Source organism: Schistocerca serialis, chromosome 9 (genome assembly GCF_023864345.2).
Source record: "Schistocerca serialis cubense isolate TAMUIC-IGC-003099 chromosome 9, iqSchSeri2.2, whole genome shotgun sequence".
In the NCBI taxonomy this organism is placed as follows: Eukaryota; Metazoa; Arthropoda; class Insecta; order Orthoptera; family Acrididae; genus Schistocerca; species Schistocerca serialis.
This window is the reverse complement of record NC_064646.1, coordinates 425,969,101-425,993,285: the sequence shown is the minus strand read 5'-3', so window position 1 is coordinate 425,993,285 and position 24,185 is coordinate 425,969,101. Positions and strand designations below refer to the sequence as shown.

Genomic DNA, 24,185 nt, shown 5'->3' with positions numbered 1-24,185 from the left:
GTGGCAAGGTGAGAGAAGAGGTGACTGTGAGACGGCGGCGGGGTGAGTCAAGGTGACGTGAGGTGAGGCGTAGTGAGGCGAGGCTAGGTGGTGGACAATGTGAGGTATAAAGCGAGGTGACACGAAGCTAGGTGAAGGGCGATGCATGGTGTGGGGGTGAGGGGAAGTGTGAGGCATGAGATGTGAGATGAGTTGCGAGGTGACGCAAGGCATGAGGTGAGATGCAAGGCGAGGTATACTTCAAGGAGATTCAGTAGTTGCAGGGCGATGCAAGACATGGTGAGGTGAGGTGAGGCTAAGAGAGGCAAGGCAAGCCAAGGTTAGGTGAGATGAGATGAGGCGAGGCAGGCGAGGCGAGATGTGGTGTGAAGTGAGGGAGGTGACGAGAGCCAAAGCTCGGCAATGGGAGTGGTGAGAAGCAAGGTGAGGTGCATGCAGAGGGGCTAGGCACAGGGCGAGGTGTGAGGCAAGTATAGCATGGGTTGAGGCACCAGGCGAGACCAGATGTGAGGTGTGGTGGGGGGCAAGGTGAGGCATGAGGCGAGGCAATGAGAGGCATGAGGCTAGGCAATGAGAGGCAAGGTGTGGCACGAGTCAAGGCACAAGGTGTGATGATGGGCATGGTGAGTGACGAGGTGAGTGGTGAGATGCAAGGCGAGGTTCAAGATGAGATACAAGGCAAAGTGCAAGGTGTGGTGCAAAGTGGGAGACAAGGTGTGATGAGGCGAGGTGTGGGTTGTGGTGCACGCGAGGTGTGAGAAGTGGCGAGTGACAAGGTAAGGCAAAGGGGCAAGACAAGGTGATGTGAGGCAAGGTAAGGCAAGGCGAAATGAGACAGGAGGCGAGGCACGAGTTGAGCCTTGAAGCATGGCAGGGGCGAGGTGAGGCAAGGTGCGAGGTGAGCTACAAACTAAGGTGAGAGGAGTGATATGAGGCATGAGGAGAGGCAAGGCGAGAGGCGAGGCACAAGGTGAGGTGTAGCACAAGGCGAGGCACGAGGGTTAGGGCGAATGAGATGAGGCAAGGCAAAAGATGCGAGGTGTGCGAGGCGAGGCGAGTCGAGGCGAGGCAAAGGGAGGTGAGACGTGGCAAGATGAGGCGAGGTGTGGTGAGGGGAGGCGAGGCAAGGCATGAGGCCATGTGGAGTTCGAGGCATGAGGCAAGGCAAGGTTATTACCTAGGGGTGAGGTGAGGGGCATGGAGAGGTGTGGTGATGTGATTTGAGGCAGTGTCAGGTGATGCAATGCACAAGGTGGGGTGAGGCCATGCGAGGTGAGGCGAGGCTAGGCAAGGGACAATGTGAGGGGCATGGCGAAGGTGAGGCATGGTGAGGGGCATGATGAGGGACAATGTGAGGTGCAAAAGAGGCATGAGTCGAAGCAAGGCAAGAAGAATTTAGGTGTGGCTAGCAAGGTGAGGCACGAGGTGTGGCAATGCGTGAGGCAATGCATGAGGCAATGCGTGAGACAAGGTGCAGGGTGAGGCACAGGGTGAGGTGTGAGGCAAGTTGAGACACAAGGCCAGGAGTGGGCTGAGGCGTAGCAAGGTGCAATGCCAGTCGAGGTGAGGCAAGGGAGGAAAGCAAGGTGAGGTGAGGTGAAATGAGGTGTGAGTTGAGGTGCAGGGAGAGGAGCAGGGTAAGGTGAGGCATGAGGTGAAGTGCAAGGCGAGTTGCTAGGCAAGAGTCCAGGTGTGTCAAGGCGAGGCATAGGGCGTGGCATGACCCAGTGCAGGTTGAAGTGGGGGGTGTGGCACTGTGAGCCGAGGGGTCCAGTGTGAAGTGGGGCATGGGGCATGGCAAGGAGCGGGTCAAGGGAGGCATGATATGAGGCATGTGGTGCAAGGCAAGGTGTGTACTGATGCATGAGGTGAGGCATGAGGCAGGCGGGCGGGGGGGGGGGGGCTAGGTGTTGCATGACGGGGTGGAGTGAGGTGTGTAACGGCATGGGAAGCGGGGTGTGCGGTGGAATGTGGCATGTGGCAGGCAATGGTACATGTCACAGTGTGGGACGTGGTGTGGTGCGTGGGGCAGTGGGGATGCCAGCATTGGGGTGGTGGGAGGGGCGATGGTATTGTGATGCAGGGCAGTTCAGGGTGGGGTTGGGTGTCGCGGGGGGGCGGGGCAGGTTGTGGAGTGGGGTGCTGGGGAAGGCGTGGGCAGGTGTGATTCGAGGAGAAACTTGGGGTGAGAAGTAGTGTGAGGTGCGGGGTGAGGCAAGATTCAAGGTGAGGCAAGGTGCAGGGCTAGGCGAGTCTGAGGCAAGGTGAGGCACGTGGCTAGGCGAGGTGAGGTGAAGCACGGCATGGGTCAAGGCGAGGTGCGAGTCGAGGTGCAAGGTGTGGTGAGAGGCGAGGTGAGAGTGAGGCACGAGGCAAGAGCTGCTGTGTGGCTAGGCAAGGTGTTGGCTAAGTGCTGGTCACAGGGCAAGGAGAGGGGCGTGGTGCAGGGACAGGCGTGGGGCAAGTCGTGGGGTGCAGTGTGAAGCGTGGTGTGGGGGGAGATGCAACATCGGGTACAAGGCGAGATGCGAGGGAGGCATGGCAGGGAAGGGCAGGGTGGTTTGGGATGGTCGGTGCAGTGTGGGTGGCGGGATGGAGGCTTTGTATGGTGATTGGTGAAGTGCGGTGTGAGGCACAGGGCAGGTTGCAGGATGGTGGACTGGGAATCGGGTGTAGTGGGTGTGCAGCTCATGCCACAGGTGGGTGGTGGAGCATTGCACAATGTACAGTGCAGTTGGGAAATGGGAACGATATGGGCTGGGGTGTGGGGCAGGGGATGGGCCAGAGGGCGTGTCTGGGGCAGGGCGAGAAGTGGTGGTATGGGGAGGGGTGGGATGTGGCAGGCCAGTTCAGTGCTTGGGCAGATTGGGCCAGGGCACAGCAGGGCGAGGCGTGGACTGGGACTTCAGATGAGGTGCAGTGAATGATGCAGCGCTGGGTGCATAGTTGGGGGCAGGATGTGGAGCATGGTGCGAGGTGCGGCATTTGCTGGGCAAGGCAAGGGGAGGCATATCGAGGCAAAGGGCGAGACATGACCTGATGTGAGCAGAGAGGCAAGGTGAGAGATGAGGCGAGGCAAGGCGAGGTGGGTCATGGTGAGGCAATGGGCATGGTGAGGGGTGATATGAGGGGTGAGTTGAAAGGCAAGGTGATGCAAGGGGTGTGGTGAGATACGAGACCAGGTGGCAAAGTGAGGTGAGGTGAGGTGAGGAGCAAGACGAGGCATGAGGAGAGCCGCACTGCATGGCGAGTGGGCAAGTGTGGGACACGAAGAGGGGATGCAGGGGCAAGGCGAGGGGCCAGGCAAATCAAAGTGCATGGCAAGTCAAAGGAAAACAACTTCAGGCTAGGTTCAATGTGATTGAAGAGCGAATGGCGGTGAGGGGTGGCGGGTGGTGATGCAAAGTGGGAAGCAAGGTGCGAGGTGAGGCAGGACGCAAGGCGTGATTAGAGGTGTGAGATTTGGCAAGGGGAGAGGTGATGCTTAATGTGAAGGTTGAGGCAGGGCCGGGGTGCAAGGCGAGACGAATGGCAAGGCAAGGTGAAGGGCGGGACAGAGGAAGAGGCAAAGTGGGAAGCGAGGTGCAAGGGTAGGCATGAGGCGAGGTATGAGGTGAGGCACAGGGCGAGGACGGGTGAGGAGAAGGGCGAGATGAGGCATGAGGCAAGGCAAAGGCCAAGGCGAGGTGAGAGATGAGGCACAAGGTGACAAGGTGAGGTGAGGGGAAATTGGGCAAGGTGAGGCACAAGGCTAGGTGTGAGGCAAGGCAAATGGTGTGGCGAGGGGTGAGATGAGGATTAAGGCAAAGAGTGAGGCAGGGGTGAGGTGCGAGATGAGCTGTGACAAATGGCAAGGCGAGGTAAGGGGCAAGACGGGGGTGAGGCAAAGGGAGGACTTCATTGAGGCATGAGGCTTGACGAGGCCAGGGGCGACGTGTGGTGTTAGGCGAGGGGCGAGTCAAGGTGGAAAGCGAAGTGCAATGCATGGCAGGTGTCAAGTGGAAGTGAGGTAGGCTGAGGAATGATGAGGTGAGACGAAGCGAGGTGAGGTGTGGCAAGGTGAGGCGAGGTGAGGCAAGGCATGAGGCGAGGCACAAGGGAGGCTTGGCACAAAAGTCAATGCGAGGCAGTGTGATGGGAGGTGAGGGGCGAGATGAGGGTCAAGGTGAGAGGTATGGTGAAGGACGAGGCAAGGTGGGAGGCGAAGCAAGCATGAGTTGAGGCACAAGGTGAGGCTTGGCGCAAGGCGAGTCAACTCGAGGTGAAGTGAGGCAAGGTGCAGCGAGAGGGGAAGCAAAGCATGAGGCATGATGCATGGCATAGCACAAGGCAAGGCGTCAGATTTGGCAGGACGTGAGGCATGGGTCGACGCAGGTGGGGCATGGTGGGATGGGTTGGCAAGGGGCGGGCTGGGGCGGGGAGTTTCAGTTTGTAGCGTACTCAGGAATGTAGCGTGGAGTGGGGATCAGGCCGGGGTTCCAGGCAAGGTGCGGGGCATGGTGCGGGAAGAGGCTCATGGCGAGGTGCAGTGCCCTCACTGGGTGAGGTGCTGGGTGAGGCACGAGGCATTTTGAGGTGAGGTGAGGGGAGAGCGAGGTGGGCAGTGGTGAGGCAGGGAGAGGTGAGGTGAGGCGAGGCAGTGTGAAGTGAGGTGAGATGAGGCAAAGCAAGGTGAGGCAAAGCAACACGATTTAGTTGATTCAAGGCAATATATGGAATGTATGGAAACATTGATATAAAAAAAGAAAAAGCAAATTAATGAAATCGATATTCATCACATGCATGGGGTAGTTTTTTTTTTTTTGCAGCATACCACTGAAATCGATGGAACATAGTTTAAACAAAAGATTGCTAGTAGGAAACACATCGTCCACAGCTCGTGGTCATGCGGTAGCATTCCCGCTTCTCGCGCCCTGGTTCCCGGGTTCGATTCCCGGCTGGGTCAGGGATTTTCTCTGCCTCATGATGACTGGGTGTTGTGTGATGTCCTTAGGTTAGTTAGGTTTAAGTAGTTCTAAGTTCTAGGGGACTGATGACCATAGCTGTTAAGTCCCATAGTGCTCAGAGCCATTTGAACCAAGAAAACACATCCCGCCACCCGATGCTCGACACTGACACTGCCGACTCCGCACGTACTCCCAGGAGTCAGGGTGCACCGGCAGCCCCTGTGAAGTGATGAGCAATGAACAGATGTCCATTCTGGTCCCACAAGGATGAGGTGGTGGCATCCCTTTCATACTTGACACCTGAGAAATTCCTGTCGAAGTACATGTTCACCTAGGCACTGTTGCTGGCATGATGACGCATAGCTGCAGATCCAGCACTGGGAGACATTTGCATAGCAGTCATAAGGTTCTCAGTGTTATACCGACATCACATATCTGTGTAAATAACAGCCAAGTCCCAAAACCGTGAAATGTTCGTCCTGTTGTCAACATATGTCTCAGAACATTATATGTTCTCACCGCTAAAAGCTTTCATAATGTTTGTGCACGCTCGTGAAAACACTGTTAATCATAAAAGCATTTTCGTTGTTTGGAAAGAGAGGACTGTCTAAGCGCAGACGGGTGGAAATCAGAACAATTACGCGAACAGAAGTTGAAGCACTGTCTTACAGAAGAGATAAGTAATGGGAATTTTCAGTATGCAGATGTCCCAATGCCACAGTGGTGGATGAGTGACGGCATCCCTACGAGAGATGGATCGTCTGCTTAAACTTGTCTTTGAACACTTGCTTTCTCAGAACTTTCTGTACATATCCTGTCTCCATCTTGTTCCAATATGTGGATTTAGTCAAATGGAATCCAGAGCCATCAGCTATTCCATCACTGTGACAGATGAGTTTAAACGTAGAGCTCATCAACCACCTTCAGACAGCAGTTTGGAAACTCTCCACAACACCACCAAGCTCTTCCAGTTTCCTTATGTTGTAACTGTCTTTTATTTCAAATCATCCAGTGTGTGTGTGTGGTGTGCTATGGTAGTAGCAGTAACAACATGATTTACACTGTGCAATGTCTACTTTTCTGCAAGAGGCAGTGGATCAGAATGTGTTAATGTCAGTTTAGAAAGACTTGATTCCAAATCATAGATATCATTTCTACCGAAAGCGTAGCACTAGAGATCTGAAAAGCCAGTGTACATTTCTTACGACCTCAATCAGCACGCCATCAGCTACTTTTTGTGATCCTTCTCAATCAACCATCGCCTATAACTCAGTGGATATATCGCAGAACTTCTGACATGTCATCGAGACAAAATGCATTACAGACACTGGAGAAATATCTAGCAGCAGCATGAGGGAGTTGCAAATACCAGATTCATACCACGTTCCTTAGTCAAATCAGTTTCTAATTTCGGTAATTTTATCACAAGGTTGCACTGTCGGTCTATATTCAGTGTTCCAGTATTTGTCTGGAAAAACCACTTCATTCAGAGGTAGTGCCATATCTCGATTTATAAAACTGGTATAGCTATTAACATGGATGCTTGTGTGGACCTGTAGACCCAAGACTGCTTTTGATAGTAATATGGTCGTGGTTTTTAACATCTGGCAGTTTGTAAGGCGATTACGTCTCTCTAATATACAGTGGTACCACTTGCAAGAAAAGCTTATGAGACATGTCCACCCATCACTGATTTTCGGTCAGTATTATTTCGTATCACCGGCAATCAGTTATTGGCCAAGTATTATACTTAGTAGTAGGAGGTGCGTGATAGGTTTGTCATGAACATCAGGCTTATAAAGTGTGTGTGTGTGTTCCGACATGTGCAGTCGTAAGGAAGGTATGGATTTGACGTGGAATACTGTGGTAGCAAAGGGAAGAGTATGTCAAGTCATAAGAATGGTACAGGTATTTCTATTTCCAGAGCCACAGCTGTCGGCAGGGTGTATTTCTGATACTTAGCTCATTGTCGAATGTCGTCCAATTGAGACCACAATCATAATATTTAATTAAAGTACAAGGATAAAATATATATATGAGGACAGGTTTTTTCCTAGGACGATTCTGTCTATGTGTGCTTGGCGTGCCGCGCCAGTGGTCTGTGGTGGGAATGATTCACGTTTCCAGCTAACGGTAGGAGTTGTCCTAATGGAGAGGCCTGTTGTTGTGTAGGAATGTAACTTACTTAACCATGTCGTCCTCTAGAAAACCGACTACCGAACTAATCCTCTGTATTATGTTGGACAGCTTTAGTGATCGCGTGGAAAATTTGAGAAGATTCAATATGGACGTGTGGCTGCACATTTCGCGCCTTTATTTAGTTGTAGATTTCACGTCTAGCTGATGAAAGACAGGTGGAAGACACGATTGCAGGTTCTCTAGACATGAGATACACCTTAGTTGACTTTGTAAATTATAGGGATGATTTGGAATCTGTTATGTCACCAACATCGGTATTCGCGAGTGGAAACATCACTCTCCTCCATTTTTTTTGAGTTTTCACGTAAAGGTCAGCACTCTCCACCTGGCTGAAGTTTCAGGTTTCTAGAGAAATAATTTCCGGTCTATATCTTCGGAAATATGTTGCACGAGCGATACTGATATGCAACGATATTGCTATGTGCTTGATATTGAGAAGTATCACGAAAATGGTACGATATTCTGAAAAACCATGTGAAAGTACATATGTTCTTGTAATAACAGACTGGAGATGAGTGTAGAAAAGCAAGCAATCAATCAAGTAGGTCAGGACCAAAAAACAGTAACGTCTTTGTGCTGAGGGGAGTTGACCCAGACTTTATACAACAGTTCTGATAGTGACTTTGACCCATTGAGGGCACTCTGGTCACACGTAGGGAGTGCATGATCACCCGATCTCATGGGAAATATCTAGTACCTATGGTGCACGTGCATATGCTTCTGTCTTTGCAGTGTATGTATCAGTGTCCGGCGATCAATAGCTATACGAATGATGTACTAGGTGCGATTTTGTATGGCGCAGAATACGAATTGTATGTTTACTACATTGACATGGTATGTGGTGATATATTGCCGGGTGGGAAATCAGTTTCACGCTCTAATACTTAACCTCCCATCCTCAGTGGCACTGCAGTGTAACTGAGTAAGGGTCTTTCCATATTTGACTATCTGTAGGCCACTTCACAAGGTTTAATTGTCAGTGCAATATGGTAACCTGTAGAAAATAGTTTTTGCCGCTGAATGTCTCGCCTGCAGGATGAAAAAAAAAAAAAGAAAGCGGACAGTGCTCCCACACTGCCAGTATCAGTAGTTTGGTGGGTGAATTCAATAAGAGCCAGTCATAATGCTCCATTCATTCACAAGACGTGCTTTGTGCCAGTATGTTGGAGTGTCTACAAACTGATTTGGACAAAATGGAGACAGGGTATCTACCGAAAGTTCTGAGAAAGCGAGCGTTCAAAGACAAACTGAAACAGACCATCCATCTCTAGTGGGTGCGCCATCACTCATCCACCGCTGTGGCATTGGGACATCTCCAGACCAGTAGCTGAAGGTTACCAAAATTTCCCATAATTTTTCTCTTCTGCAAGACAGTGCTTCAGCTTTTGTTCACATGATTGTTCTGATTTCCTCTTGTCTGTGCTTAGACAGTGCTCTCTTTTCAAACAACAAGAATGCTTTTATGACTAACGCTGTTTTCGCGGGTGTGCACAGACATGATGAAGGTTTTTAGCGGTGAGAACGTTTAATGTTCTGAGATGTATGTTGACAACAGGACAAACATTTCATGGTGATGCGTCAGCCACACTGGGTAGGTATTCATGTGTGCATGGCTAGACACAGCTCACATGTGCCATTAGGATTGCTAGGAACAATGCAGGCTGTGTTATTCTTGGAAGCATTGCAACAGATTTCTATAGTGCGTCCAGTGGGGGGACTTGACTGTTATTTACATAGACACGTGATGTTGGTATAACACTGAGAACCTTTTGGCTGCCATGCAAATATCTCCCAGTACTGGACCTGCAGCTATGCGTCATTGCACCAGCAATGGTGCTTAGCTGAACATGTATTTCGATAGGAATCTCTCAGGTGTCAAGTACGAATGGCCTGCCACCACCTCATGCTTGCGTGACCCGAACGGACACCTGTGCATGGCTCGGCAGCTGATAGTCACACCTTCACTTCACGGGGGCCGCTGGTGCACCCCAACTCCTGGTGGCACATGCGGAGTCAGCAGCATCACTGTCAAGCGTCAGGTAGTGGGATGTGTTTTTTACTAGTGATATTTTGTTTAAACTATATTCCATCAATTTCACTGACCAATGGTATGCTGCAAATAAAACGAACTACCTCATAATGTGAAGAATATCTATTTAATTAATTTGCCTAAAATTTTTGTATCAATGTGGTGTTAGTATTACATTAGTTAAGGGGAGAGAGTGCATGAGTGGGTGACATGGAGCACAACATCACGTTAAGTGCAGAACACTAGGTCAGTTTGCATAATTTTTGTGTAAAGTGCAGTACAATAGTTTAAGGGTGTGGGTGACAAAGAAGAATGTGCCAGAAATGGGGTTCAAAAGCATGTGAAATTCGAAAAGTGTACCAGACAATGGTGGGAGGACATAACTAATTACTTAATTTGGTATGAAAGGTGGTACAATAGTTTAAGGAAATGGGGATGACATGAAAAACCACTTAACAGAACAATAGGTTAAGTGTCAACAAAGAGATGAACATTTGGTTAAGACACCCAGAGTACAATGCCAAACATTGCAACATGTTTGTCCCATGAGATTACTTCTTAGAAGACCTATATGTTTCCAAACAGCAGAGAATGGTGAGCAAGAGAAATCAAATCCTCCCAACTGAATTTTTTATAAATAAACAAAATAACCTTGAATTTCCTGTTATGAGACCCTTCCTCTCCGCCAAAGAGCCACCAATTATCGTATATTCCATACACCGGCTACAATATTCCACACATTGTCTAAACTGTTTAAACAATATTCCAGACATGGCAATCGATTTCTGGCCAAATTGTTTAATTAAAAAATAAACTATATTCCATACACTTCCAAAAATAAGTAAATAATATTCTATACACTGTCTGCAACCAAATTCCCTCCAAATGACCGATCAATTGAATTTTTCCTGCCAATTTCCAGGAGGGAGGGTGGGAGGGGAGTGGGCTCTATCATAGAGGAAGAGGTTAATTAATTGATCAATTTAATTAAGTAGTCATTCAAACTGATAAGAGTGAGAGGGGCTATTCCAATAACTCAGACCTGAAAGTCTACCTGTAGCAGTGAGGAGGGAGGTTTTCTGAGGAATGGGAGGAGGGTGAGGGAGGGGAAGGGAAAGGGGTGGGAGGACAGTAAGTTAAGGACCTGTTAATCAAAAGGAAGGATCCTTTTAGCAGAACAATAGGTTAATCAAAGGAGAACAATAATTTAAGTACCTGTCAATCAAAGGAGAACAATGGGTTAAGTGCCTGTGAATCAAAGGAGAACAATAGGTTTGCCTGTGATTGCATACCTGCCCCTGATGTAGGCAACCCACACTAACAATCTGCACCAGAACGAAGCTTGTTCCACTACTGACAGACATCTCATCCAACGACAAATTGTGATTTTGTTCACTGCCAGGTCGCCGCCCAGTGACTTTACTTGTTCCCAATATTACTTGTATGATACCATACTGCCGACTGGCTGGCTTGCTACTGAGTATGTGGGTGCTCACATCTCTAAAGGATGAGGTAAGAGTCAGTAATTTAACCACAAAGAAGATAGGAGCTGAAGTGTACATGCCCTCAATGAGTCATGCAGAAACATTAGTGTCCATTTCTGGGGATCGGTATTGAGTGTACTATTTATCGAAAATGTTAATGACATTTGTGGTGGACAGTCATAACGTTTTGATCATCATCTCAAAAAGTAATGGTGAGTAATTAATTTGTTTCTTAGTAGGTATATATTTACAGTCCTTGTGCACATTGAAATCTGCACCACAGTATTGCAACACGCTTTTAAGGAGTTGGAAACAAAACGGCCCAACTTGAGCATCACATCAACTCTAGCTACCACAGAGGAGCCAAATCAAAATGGCTCAGATGATCTTCTGTTTAGCAATAGGTCATGTCATCTTGTTTTCGCTTCTCTACTAGTGTGCTACAGTAGTGCTGCTGCTACAGTCAATTAGTTGCACCATTTTCAGTTTAGTGCTGTGGTATTGTGGCGTGGGAATTTCAACGTGCACCATGATTGCAGGCGAGTACCTGCAAACAAATAAAAGAGTAATTCATCATCATCGTCTTCAACAGTTTCCAGCTCCAGACTGTGTCTGTATGGAACATTAGCTCACCACCTACTCCTGTTTTTCCACAGTCTCCCTGTGTTCATTCTGGTCCAGTCCTTGCCTCGTTTCCAGCACACTCCTCCACGCCTTGCAGCCATCTGTGCCTTGGCCCTCCTCTTGGCCACTTCCTGTGCATATCCATTTGATGGATCTTCTTGGAAATACCCTTGTTTTCCGTTCTCTTTAGGGGCGCATATCATGTTATTCTTCTCTGCAAGGGTTCCTCTTTCACTATTTTCCTTAACCTTTCATTCATCATATTATCTCTCCTCCTTAAACTTATTCTACTTCTGAGGAGTATCATTTTACATACCTGAAATCTGCTCCCATCTGTTTTCTTCGTTATTCATGTTTCACATGCAGATGTTAGTAATGGGATGTAGTAACTTCTATATATTACTTCTTTCCTTTTACCAAATCAGGCTCCTAACCTTTCGCAGGAGTGCTTCTGTCTGTCTGCTACGTTCACTGGTCTCTTTCCTATTTCTTCTGTTGTCCTTCATCACACTTCCTAAGTACTTGACTCTTTCCATCTTCTTAAGTTATTCATTCCAATTCTTATTCCGCTATTTGGTTTATTTTTCTTTTTAGTTGAAAGAAAGAAGTAAGTAAGAAACAAAAAAGTTGTTACATAACTTTAGTTTTTAGAGGTGAAAATTAGATAGTTGTGATTGTTCCTTGTACAGTGGTGTGTAGTACTCGCAATATGGGCAAACTGCAGTATTCAGTCCTGATCAGTCTGAGCCCGTTTTGTTACTCGTTCCACTTTTTTAGTTCCTGGTACCTGATACTCAGTTTGCTTATAGAGAAGAAGGGACGAAAAGGCTCGAGAAAATTCCAGAAACTATGTATGGATCTTTTAAAATCTCCTGCGAGTGTTTCAGTATAGTAACTGGTTGCCGTAAAGTAATAATGGGCCTTTGTGAAAGGACCCTTGGTTCAACAAAGATGCGGACGTGACTTTTCCCGAAAACTAGACAAAACTCGTGCCGGCAGTCATCGGCTGGGGATAGGGGGATCCTGCTGGTGGGAGTAGGGGTAAGGGTGGTGCGACCAGACGCCTCAGAGAACACCGCTGCATTGTTTGCTGCGTAGCAGGTGGAACTGCAGGCCCGCTAATATCAACGGCGCACTGGCTCATCATGGGCGCCACTGCTTCTACTGAGCGAGTACCCCATCTGGAACTCTGTTTAATTCCGTCCCTCGATGATGTAGTTGCTACTTCAGATTCTCTGCAAGTACTGGTTGGTTGTAATTAAAGTTAAGCTGCTCACAGAGGCCCAGTGTGAGCTGTAATTATCGTACGGCATTGAAGCTTGGTAGATATTGATGTGCGGTAACGTAGGAACCAATTTTCACTGGCGAAAAACAAGTTCAAATTTTGGTGTAAGGAATAGGTTCCCAGATATATGAATGACTCGAAGACTTATTAAGTAATAGAACCCTGTGTGTTCTCATCGGCGCTGAGAGTCTATTAGAGATAATACTATCATCAGCAATACCTGAGGGAAGTGTGATGAGACCACTGTTAAATGATCTGGCGGACAGCATAGGCAGCAATCTGTGGTTGTTTACTAATGTTGCTGTGGTGTACAGGAAGGTGTCAAAGCTGAGTGACTGTAGTATGATACAAATGGCTTGTTGTTGTTGTTGTGGTCTTCAGTACTGAGACTGGTTTGATGCAGCTCTCCATGCTACCCTATCCTGTGCAAGCTTCTTCATCTCCCAGTACTTATTGCAACCCACATCCTTCTGAATCTGCTTAGTGTATTCATCTCTTGGTCTCCCTCTACGATTTTTACCCTTCATGCTGCCCTCCAATGCTAAATTTGTGATCCCTTGATGCCTCAGAACATGTCCTACTAACCGGTCCCTTCTTTTTGTCAAGTTGTGCCACATACTCCTCTTCTCCCCAATTCTATTCAATACTTGATCATTAGTTATGTGATCTACCCATCTAATCTTCAGCATTCTTCTGTAGCACCACATTTCAAAAGCTTCTATTCTCTTCTTGTCCAAACTATTTAACGTCCATGTTTCACTTCCATACATGGCTACACTCCATACAAATACTTTCAGAAACGACTTCCTGACACTTAAATCTATACTCGATGTTAAAAAATTTCTCTTCTTCAGAAACGCTTTCCTTGCCATTGCCAGTCTACATTTACATCTTCTCTACTTCGACCATCATCAGTAATTTTGCTCCCCAAATAGCAAAACTCCTTTACTACTTTAAGTGTCTCATTTCCTAATCTAATTCCCTCAGCATCACCCGACTTAATTCGACTACATTCCCTGATCCTCGTTTTGCTTTTGTTGATGTTTATCTTATATCCTCCTTTCAAGACACTGTCCATTCCGTTCAACTGCTCTTCCAAGTCCTTTGCTATCTCTGATAGAATTACAATGTCATCGGCGAACCTCAAAGTTTTTATTTCTTCTCCATGGATTTTAATATCTACTCCGAATTTTTCTTTTGTTTCCTTTACTGCTTGCTCAATATACAGATTGCATAACATCGGGGAGAGGCTACAACCCTGTCTCACTCCCTTCCCAACCACCGCTTCCCTTTCATGCCCCTCGACTCTCACAACTGCCATCTGGTTTCTATACAAATTGCAAATAGCCTTTTGCTCCCTGTATTTTACCCCTGCCACCTTTAGAATTTGAAAGAGAGTATTCCAGTCAACATTGTCAAAAGCTTTCTCTAAGTCTACAAATGCTAGAAACGTAGGTTTGCCTTTCCTTAATCTTTCTTCTAAGATAAGTCGTAAGGTCAGTATTGCCTCACGTGTTCCAATATTTCTGTGGAATCCAAACTGATCTTCCCCGAGGTCGGCTTCTACCAGTTTTTCCATTCGTTTGTAAAGAATTCGAGTTAATGTTTTGCATCTGTGACTTATTAAACTGATAGTTCGGTAATTTTCACGTCTGTCAACACCTGCTTTCTTTGGGATTGGAATTATTATATTCTTCTTGAAGTCTGAGGGTATTTCACCTGTCTCATACGTCTTGCTCACCAGATGGTAGAGTTTTGTCAGGACTGGCTCTCCCAAGGTTGTCAGTAGTTCTAATGGAATGTTGTGTACTCCCAGGGCCTTGTTTCGACTCAGGTCTTTCAGTGCTCTGTCAAACTCTTCACGCAGTATCGTGTCTCCCATTTCATCTTCTTCTACATCCTCTTCCATTTCCATAATATTGTCCTCAAGAACATCGCCCTTGTATAGACCCTCTATATACTCCTTCCACCTTTCTGCTTTCCCTTCTTTGCTTAGAAAAGGGTTTCCATCTGAGCTCTTGATATTCATACAAGTGGCTCTCTTTTCTCCAAAGGTCTCTTTAATTTTCCTGTAGGCAGTATCTATCTTACCCCTAGTGAAATATGCCTCTACATCCTTACATTTGTCCTCTAGCCATCCCTGCTTAGCCATTTTGCACTTCCTGTCGATCTGATTTTTGAGACGTCTGTATTCCTTTTTGCCTGCTTCATTTATTGCATTTTTATATTTTCTCCTTTCATCAGTTAAGTTCAATATTTCTTCTGTTACCCAAGGAGTTCTACTAGCCCCCGTCTTTTTACCTACTTGATCCTCTGCTGCCTTCACTACTTCATTCCTCAGAGCTACCCATTCTTCTTCTACTGTACTTCTTTCCCCCATTCCTGTCAATTGTTCCCTTATACTCTCCCTGAAACTCTGTACAACCTCTGGTTCTTTCAGTTTATCCAGGTCCCATCTCCTTAAATTCCCACCTTTTTGCAGTTTCTTCAGTTTTAATCTACAGTTCATAACCAATAGATTGTGGTCAGAGTCCACATCTGCCCCTGGAAATGTCTTACAATTTAAAACCTGGTTCCTAAATCTCTGTCTTACCATTCACCCATGACTATTAAATTTTCGTCTCCCTTCACTACCTGAATAATTTCTTTTATCTCATCATACATTTCATCAATTTATTCGTCATCTGCAGAGCTAGTTGGCATATAAACTTGTACTACTCTAGTAGGCATGGACTTCGTGTCTATCTTGGCCACAATATTGCGTTTACTATGCCTTTTGTAGTAGCTTACCTGCACTACTATATTTTTATTCATTATTAAACCTACTCCTGCATTACCCCTATTTGATTTTGTGTTTATAAACTTGTATTCACCTGACCAAAAGTCTTGTTCCTCCTGCCACCGAACTTCACTAATTCCCACTATATCTAACTTTAACCTATCCATTTCCCTTTTTAAATTTTCTAGTCTACCTGCTCGGTTAAGGGATCTGACATTCCACACTCCGATCTGTAGAACGTCAGTTTTCTTTTTCCTGATAATGACGTCCTTTTGAGTAGTCCCCGCCCGGAGATCCGAATGGGGGACTATTTTACCTCCGGAATATTTTACCCAAGAGGACGCCATCATCATTAATCATACAGTGAAGCTGCATGCCATCAGGAAAAAATTACGGCCGTAGTTTCCCCTTGCTTTCAGCCGTTCACAGTACCAGCACAGCAAGGCCATTTTGGTTAATGTTGCAAGGCCAGGTCAGCCAATCATCCAGACTGTTGCCCCTGCAACTACTGAAAAGGCTGCTGCCCCTCTTCAGGAACCATATGTTTGTCTGGCCTCTCAACAGATACCCCTCCGTTGTGGTTGCACCTACGGTACGGCCATCTGTATCGCTGAGGCACGCAAGCCACCCCACCAACGGCAAGGTCCATGGTTAATGGGGAAGGACAAATGGCTTAGACAAAAATTATAGCTGTTATGATGAATGGCTGGCTCTAAATGTAGAAAAATGTAAGTAAGTGCAGATGAATAGGGAAAACAGCCCCTTAATGTTCGAATGTAGCATTAGAAGTGTGCTGCTTGACTAAGGCACATCGATTAAATATAAATGCTTAACATTGCAAAGTGATAGTCCCAGTGGTAGTCCCAGAAGAACTGTAAGAAGTGCAGTCATTCAGGTAGTCCCATGGCACATGAGCTCCATCTTCAGGGAATGATGACACCACTCAATTTTGCCATTATTGGGAGGGGGGATGGTAGCTGGTTGTTTAGTGTCCACAGAACCATGCCAACTGTGCAAACAAATTTGATTCAAACTCCTGGCTGCAATCAGTAGTTATTTGTACTTGGGAGCCAAATCTTGCACAGTTGCATCTCAGTGGATTCCTGTGGCTTTCAGTTGGGTAACACCATCAACCAGCTGAGCATTGGACACAGCTGATGTGAGGTGGTCATGTGCCAAAAGATCAGCTCCTATGATGGCTTCCATGATGTCCATGATGGTGAAATCCCAGGTGAGCTGTTGGTGTATTCACAAACTCAGTTCAATCTGCTGAGTTCCATTTGTGAAGGCTGATGAATTATCAGTGGCAGACAAACAGACTGCAGTCAGCAATGTGTAGTAATGTTCAAATGTGCGTGAATTCCTAAGGGACAAAACTGCTTAGGTCATCGGTCTCTAGACTTACACACAACTTAAACTAACTTTTATGTTAAGAACAACAGACACACCCATGCCTGAGGGAGGATTTCTGTGACATGATGCCTCAAACAGCATGGCCACTCCGTGCGGCTGTAGCAGTGTATTGAACTGCAAGTTAAGGCGATTAAGTCTGAACCAGCATCTATTTGGTACTTCTGGCCAGAACTTCTGTCACTAATGAACAGGCATCGGGACTTCATAGGGCAGCTGGTTTTAGCTATGACTGGCTGCCACTGGTATTTGGGAATGAGCAGGGTGCTGTACATTTCCATGCCTACTGGATAAACTTACAATGGTACCATCACATGGGTTGGTCCATATTATGTGACACAACATTGGTTGATGGTGCACTTCTGGATCTCCAGAGATAGGATCCTCCACCATTTCAAGCACCATCTTGCAACAGCAGTGCACCAATCTATGTGCATAATGTCTCCACTTTTGCTGCCAGTGCGTTGAACTCTGCGCGCATGGCTATTGCAGTCACTGTTACACTACCACCCGGCACTCTCACTGTACTAACGTGAGTGGGTGCAATGGCATCTTGAATACAGTTGGCAAACTGCACCACCATTTCCAATGACATTTCCATTTGTGACACTATGATAGCTTTGACCTACAGCAGTAGTCTGCTGTTCCACAGTGTGCTTAATAAATTGTCAGGAATGGTAAATGTACACACCTTGCTCCACAGGTCATGCAGATATTGTAATGGTTTGTGACTGATTGCATCTTCTTGTGTCAACACTTGCTGAATTTGCTCATTGTGTGACACTGCAACTTTTTGGATTAATTCAAATTTAAGCTTTTTGTATGAATTCTCTTGAAGTGGTGCAGTAATCACATCTTGTATTTCTACAGCATTGCAGTCTTCAAGTTGACTCAAGACAAGAATGAATCTTGTTGAGTCAGCCATAATTCCTGCAATCAAAAGGTGGCTTCTGCTTATGCGTGGACCATAGGATAGGACTGTGTGGTCAGAGCAGAGGCAAAGACACTACTGTTGGTCCACCAGTCATCTTGTGTAATAGTTAAATCCAGTGGGCGTTGCTCCACTTTCTACAGCTCAGATCAAGTGAGGGTTGCCACTTGTCAGGTTCAGTGTAATTTGAGCTGACTGATATTTGAAATAACATATTCATTCTGAGATTAGAAATTGAGCTAGATTAAAAATCTTTATTGATGGATAATGAGTCTATTTACTACCTTGTAAAACATATTGTAACAGAAGATGAATGAAAGCTCAGAAATGCTTAACTAACAGCAAAATCTTTCCTGGGAATAATAATATTTCAAGAACAGTAGGATACTCATCACTACCAGGAGCAACAGTAATATGGACCAACTAAACTCAGAACATACAGACATCATGGAGTAAACAGATATCATAAGAACATGCACAAAATGCAGTACACTGGCTCAGAAACTACTTATCAGCTGCAATTCACATGCTTCCACTTACACATGGCACTACACCACCAAATACACATATCACCTTCTGTTCTGTTTTCTGTACATAGAAAATAGACATTTTCTCTTCTTTGTCCAAGCAGCATGAGGAATACCTGCAATTTGCCTTCTGTGCATAGGATGAATTTGGAATAGTGGTAAACAAGGAAAAATGCCAGTTACACAAGAAGAAGATTACATTCTTGGGACACACAGTGATGTGAGACAGTGTCAGACTAACACATGAATGCACAATACTCATCCAGTAGGCTCCATACACCACCCCATTCCATGAACTTTGAAGATTTCTTGAAATGATTAACTGTATAGGTGTCAAATTCCTCATGCTGTGGAAATTCAGGCTCCCTTAAATAATAGCTTGTTGGGTAAAAATACTTGGAGTATTCCCCTGCTATGAATTTCCAACATGCAACTTGCATTTGACATAATGAAAGAGTGCCCTCTGTTTGTCACCATTATGCAATACCCAATACCTTTGGCACAAGAGCCCATAATGGCATATACCCATGAAATATCATTTGGGGCAGTTTTGCAACAAACTGTAAATGAGCAACAACTGCTACTATGTATCTTCTCATGAAAACTTATTGATGATAGTAACTGTGGTCAGCTTACAACCAAGAACTTCTGGCCTTGTTAGAAGCTTTCTTGCAGTCATGTGATTTATGGGTAGTATCTTTAAATATAATCAAAACAACCAGACTCTCGGGTTAGAAAACATGCACTGCTGAAATTTTTATAACAAATCATCAGAAATGGTGACCGGAGACTTCTGCACAAGAAGCCACCATCATTCTGCCAATGGGCTTGTCAAAGATGATGGAAGAGTGGTCAGAGGTTCAGTATGCTCCTTGCTCTTGGGGTGGGAAACATCCAGAAAAAGTGGAAGAATCATCAGTGATCAATGGCATCAGGATACAAAAGCATCCATTGGCAAAGATATCGTGTTAGTGCCCCATTCAGATCTCCAGGAGGGGACTGTCAAAGGGGAGGTGACCATGAGAAAAACATGGAATAACCCATGATTGGATAACATTTTATGAGTCAGATCATGGAATGTCAGAAGTCTGAACATAGCAGGAAAGCTAGAAAATATGAGAAGGGAAAGGCAAAGGCTCAATCTTGATATAAAGGGTGCCATTGAAGTGAAAAGGGTAGATGATAAGGATTGAAGGTAATGATAAAACAGTGAGTAGGATTCATTAGGGACTGCTGTGACACTTTCAGTTATGATGAGGAAGTGTGTTTATTCAATTTTGTACCCATTTGTTAAAATTTAATGTCAGTAACTGTTAGAATCAGGAAAGTAGGGCAGAGAGTGAGCTACTGTGAACAGTTCTGTGACCGTCCTGTTCTCATCAGATTCATCAGGAAAGTAATAATGTAAATCAAATCCCTACTTCTTTTTAGGTTGGAGTGGAAGATGATGGAACCATAACATACTTGAAAGGAAACACATACCATAACTGTGGGGATTCACTTCATGATCATCCTGTAATTTTTATGCTTGCTAACCTACCAAACTGCTATGACATAAGTACATGCAAAGTGACAGCCAGTGTTGTCTTCACAGACTTGCCAAGCAACACTTGGTGTAGATCTCCAGGTTAGTAAGACACTTTTCATTCATTATTCATTAACCTTGCTGCTTCCTTTTCTTTCCTTTATTGATATACAAGTCAGAAGAAGACCATTATTTTGCCTATAAATCATCATAACCAAAGGCGATCAAGTTAAATTAATAGAAAAACAAGTGCTAAAATGAAGGATATGCAATTTAAGAATTATAGTGAACTCAGGAAGGGTAACAAATATATGACATTGACTGAGATTTTTATGAGCAAATTTATAAGTTCCACTGCCATATGCCAAACAGTCATATTGATATAGAAAAATTAAGTGCCTTACATTAATATTTCAAAATTTTCTATGTTTTAGTGACCTATTACAAATTTTTATTCCATATACTTGCTTTAAAAATGGTGAACAATAATATCTCAAATGTTATCAGCTTTTAAATAAGTAGGACAACTAAAATGTGATAATGAGACAATAAATTATACTTGTGTAAATGAACTGACTATCTGAAAAATTCAGCTTCAAAATATTAAATGTAGTTTACAAGTTACAGACATAAGAAGTAAACAGAACAGCTTATGAACAAATTATAAAGTGAGGATGAAGTTTTTGTATTAGTTTCCATTTTTCCACACAAAGAATTTATCATTTTAACTATAGGTGAACTGTTACCATTGTCATATGTTTGGGCTCCATAATGGAAAAATCTCAATTTTATAGAGTTTTAAATATTTCCATTTTTTAGGTACTACTGAAGGTACTGCATTCATTGAAAACATTATGGAGCATATTGCAAAATAACTTGGAAAAGATCCTGTTGAGGTGAAGTTAAAGAACCTGGCCAAAAATGAAGAAAGAATTGCTGATATGGTCTCTTACTGGAAGACTAAATCAGATTATTCTAATAGAGCAGTTGCTGTTCAAGACTTTAACAAGGTACCATACATTAAAAGCTGTTAACTGTTTTTGTCTTATATGAAATTTAACTAAAAACTTGAATACACAGTACCTATGGTTTCTCTCGAGAAATAAGTCTTATATTATCAGTATAGCATACTCAAATACAGTACCAGATTAAGCAAGTGTGAGGCCTATAGCAAATTCTGACAAAAGGCCCTTGGTTTGTTTAGTTAATATGGATGGTTTAGGATACAAAATAAAACAAGATTGTTACAAATAAACTTTTATTGATTTAATTTCAGCAGATTTAGAAATAATGTAGGCTACATCAATGTCTCTGGGTAATTCATATTCAATGTTCATAATACTGAGGTCATTTAGATGTTCCACATCATATTTCTTAATTCATTTTTAATGCACCTTAATGTTGAAAAAGAATGTTTTCCCCTGCATTTGGTGATCTTTAAAGATAAGTAAATGCATAAGACTATTTCTACATTTGGAAAACAATCCTAACAAATTTTTCATTAAATATGTGCAAATTTGTAATGCCAAACCTTCGTTCTTTTTTCTGTCAATGGCAGCAGCGATATCCATTTTCAGCAGCTCAGCAAATTGCACCAGTTCATTGCCTAGTAACTCATCTGTAAATCATCTGGGTAAGCATTCACGATCCATGCAATGTAAATTGTCTCTGGATGAATAAACTACTACTACTACTACTACTACTACTACTACTACTATTAGTCCTTTTCAAGATCTCTCCTGCTGTAAGATATTTAAAGTCCCATAATATTCCAAAAGCATTAGTCAGGTGGTGGTATTTTTCCAAATGTTTACCTAATGCAGCCCGTACATTGTCAGTTATCACAATAAACACCTGAAATTCAAAATGTTGTCCAGGTGTTTGATTTTCTACAACTTCACTGAGCGTAGTTGACCCTCTAAAATGGCGGTACTTTGTATTTCACTTGTGTCTTCTTGACGTTTGTTCCTGATATTCTTCACAGCTAGTCAGGGATTGGCTTTTGCCTCAATTTCTGAAAATGTGAACCTCAGCACTTGGATATATTCATGTAAGGATTTATAAAGTGCATACCGAGTACTCAGATTTCGATCAGACAACTGCAGCGAAGTGCTAGTCGCTTGCAGGTGTTCTAGGATTCTGTTCCATGTGACACACATTATTACTTTTTAATCTTACTCATTTTACTTGTTTGATCATGTGAAAACCAAATAAAAGTGCCTTTGTAGCATTAGCTCTGGCCATTCACCTAGCATCCTATAATCTTTTCAAAATTGGAGTTTTAGTACTATCATTTTTCAGTGCTTTCAAAAGAAGGCAGAAGCAGAAATAAATGTACAGAGACTTTCAAGGAAACCTGAGAAAATTGATGCTTCTGTACAACATTCTGCAGCACAATTGGCAAACAAATTTAGCGAATGTGAGGAACAGGGAACATATTCAGCATACTCATTTATATCTTTAATTCGTGCTTCTAAGCTGGTGTACCTGCCGCTCATGTTACTGGCATTGTCACAGCTTTGCCCATGAAAATCTCTGATATTAATGCCATTCTCTGTTAAAAAAAGGTAGTAAGCTTTGTGGAAGCTGTCGAGCAATATAACCTTCCGGATGATCAGACATCACACACTATCAGAGTCAGATGATAGACACGAGATATATTAGGAGCAGAATCCATTGAAACTGAATAGTATTTGAATCTCTTAATTTCACAAATAATATGATCCAGTATGGCTGATGCAATTAGATGGATCAATTCCTCACACATTGTTTTTGACAAATATGAAGTATGTTCCTTTCTTTTATTTGCATGAATACATATTTGTTGGGTCAGAAAAACATCAAATTTGGCTAGTAATTCTAATGACCCTAAATAATTTCCATTGTGGGGGGAAACAACAATTTCATCACTACTTCAAAATGCTAGCCCTTGCTCATCTAAAAAGCTTATAACCACAACAGTTCATTCTAAGAGTGTTCGCCAGTATATTTGTTTGCTCTCAGTTTGGCTTACAAGTTGAGAATCGACACATGCATCCTTGTTTTTTAGAACTAACAGGGAAATTATCACTTTTCTATGTAAACTACTTTCTTCATGTTGCTTCAGCAAAATATTTGCATTCTTCCAGTCATCTCATCTGTCTTTTGTAAACTGTGGTGAGCCAACAGAATCTATCACTTTGCAAACAAAACAGAGCTGCTGCCCTCTGCTTCCTGAGTAGCACAACCAATCTCTCATGTAAGTTTTATCTGTTAGTTAATGTTTATGTGTGGAAAATGACTATCTACAGAATCTTGGCTTATTTTCCTTCTCATATATTTTCATCGAAGACAAAAAACTACTGTTCATATGCTGAACTTTGCTACTTCCTTTCATAATCCAATCATCACTATCAAAGTTGTTTGGCCACTTGCCAATATCGTTAGAATACATTTTACTTTCACATTGTGTTCAACTTATGCAAGATGCAGTAACATCAGAAGCCTGTAACATTTTTCTGACTTCCTTTGTCTTGAAGATGAGGTCACTGGGCTGATGGGACTTCCTATGCTTTTCAATTCAGTTTGGCTTGGAGACAATATGGCTGAACTGGGAAGACTTACCATCTGTTCAATAGCTCTATCACTTGTGGAAAGTGTAACTACATCAGAAAAAGTTCCATATTCTGATGAATCTTCTGTTGTATAGCTATCATCCTTACAATCAACTACACCTTTATATTTTGTACTTCATTTCCTGTATATTTGGCAAAATCATTCTGAACATTAAAAAACACTCAGACAGTTTTTGTGTTTTAGGTATAACAGTGTGTGTCTTTCTCTCCTTTTCATCTCTTTCTCTATGCTTTGCACTTCCAGAAGCAAAGTGGCGTCCAATATCTCTCTGTCTGCTGCTCATGGTGGTTAGCTCGATCTATGTAGAAGGGAAAACAAATTACAACATAAAATTCAACAATATTGTTTAATCATACTGTCTAATGCTTAAGTATCATAAATAATTTACATCTATTTTCTATTGAAGCAAGTGCCAACTGATTGCACAAATGCTAAGCTAAACATATGAGAGTTTTTCACTGACATAGCCTCTGCAAATGAGACATGCCATGTAAGCAGAAGCGAGAGTCTGCTCACTAGCACTATATGAGAGTGAGACGAAACCATCAGTTGCCTTCAAAGAGTTTAGATTACCACAACTTCCTACCTATCGAGACCTACTGAATCTCTGCCCATAAATAATATACAGGAAGGAGAAGGAGAAGGAGAAGGAGAAGAGTTGTACCCATCAATATTAACTGAGGCACATCTTTAAATTATTCATAATTAGCACTCTCAACAAAACACCATCCACTTGGCTTCATGTTTTCTATTTAATAAGGGAAGCACACTGGTAAAGTGTCGGCTCCCATAAATGACCTAGCTTGAGAATGTGGGCCATGCAGTATGCAG

At 43.8% G+C, this 24,185-nt stretch overlaps 1 protein-coding gene across 1 annotated transcript in view; it reads left to right on the top strand.

The window, feature by feature from the left end:
- Positions 1-557: 557 nt before the first annotated feature.
- The window catches only part of LOC126419671 (xanthine dehydrogenase-like), a 64,136-nt gene continuing 40,508 nt past the window's right edge, over positions 558-24,185 (top strand). Inside the window, exon 1 of the mRNA XM_050086858.1 lies at positions 558-635. Coding sequence (XP_049942815.1) covers positions 558-635 — 78 coding nt within the window. The remainder of the gene's footprint in view (positions 636-24,185) is intronic.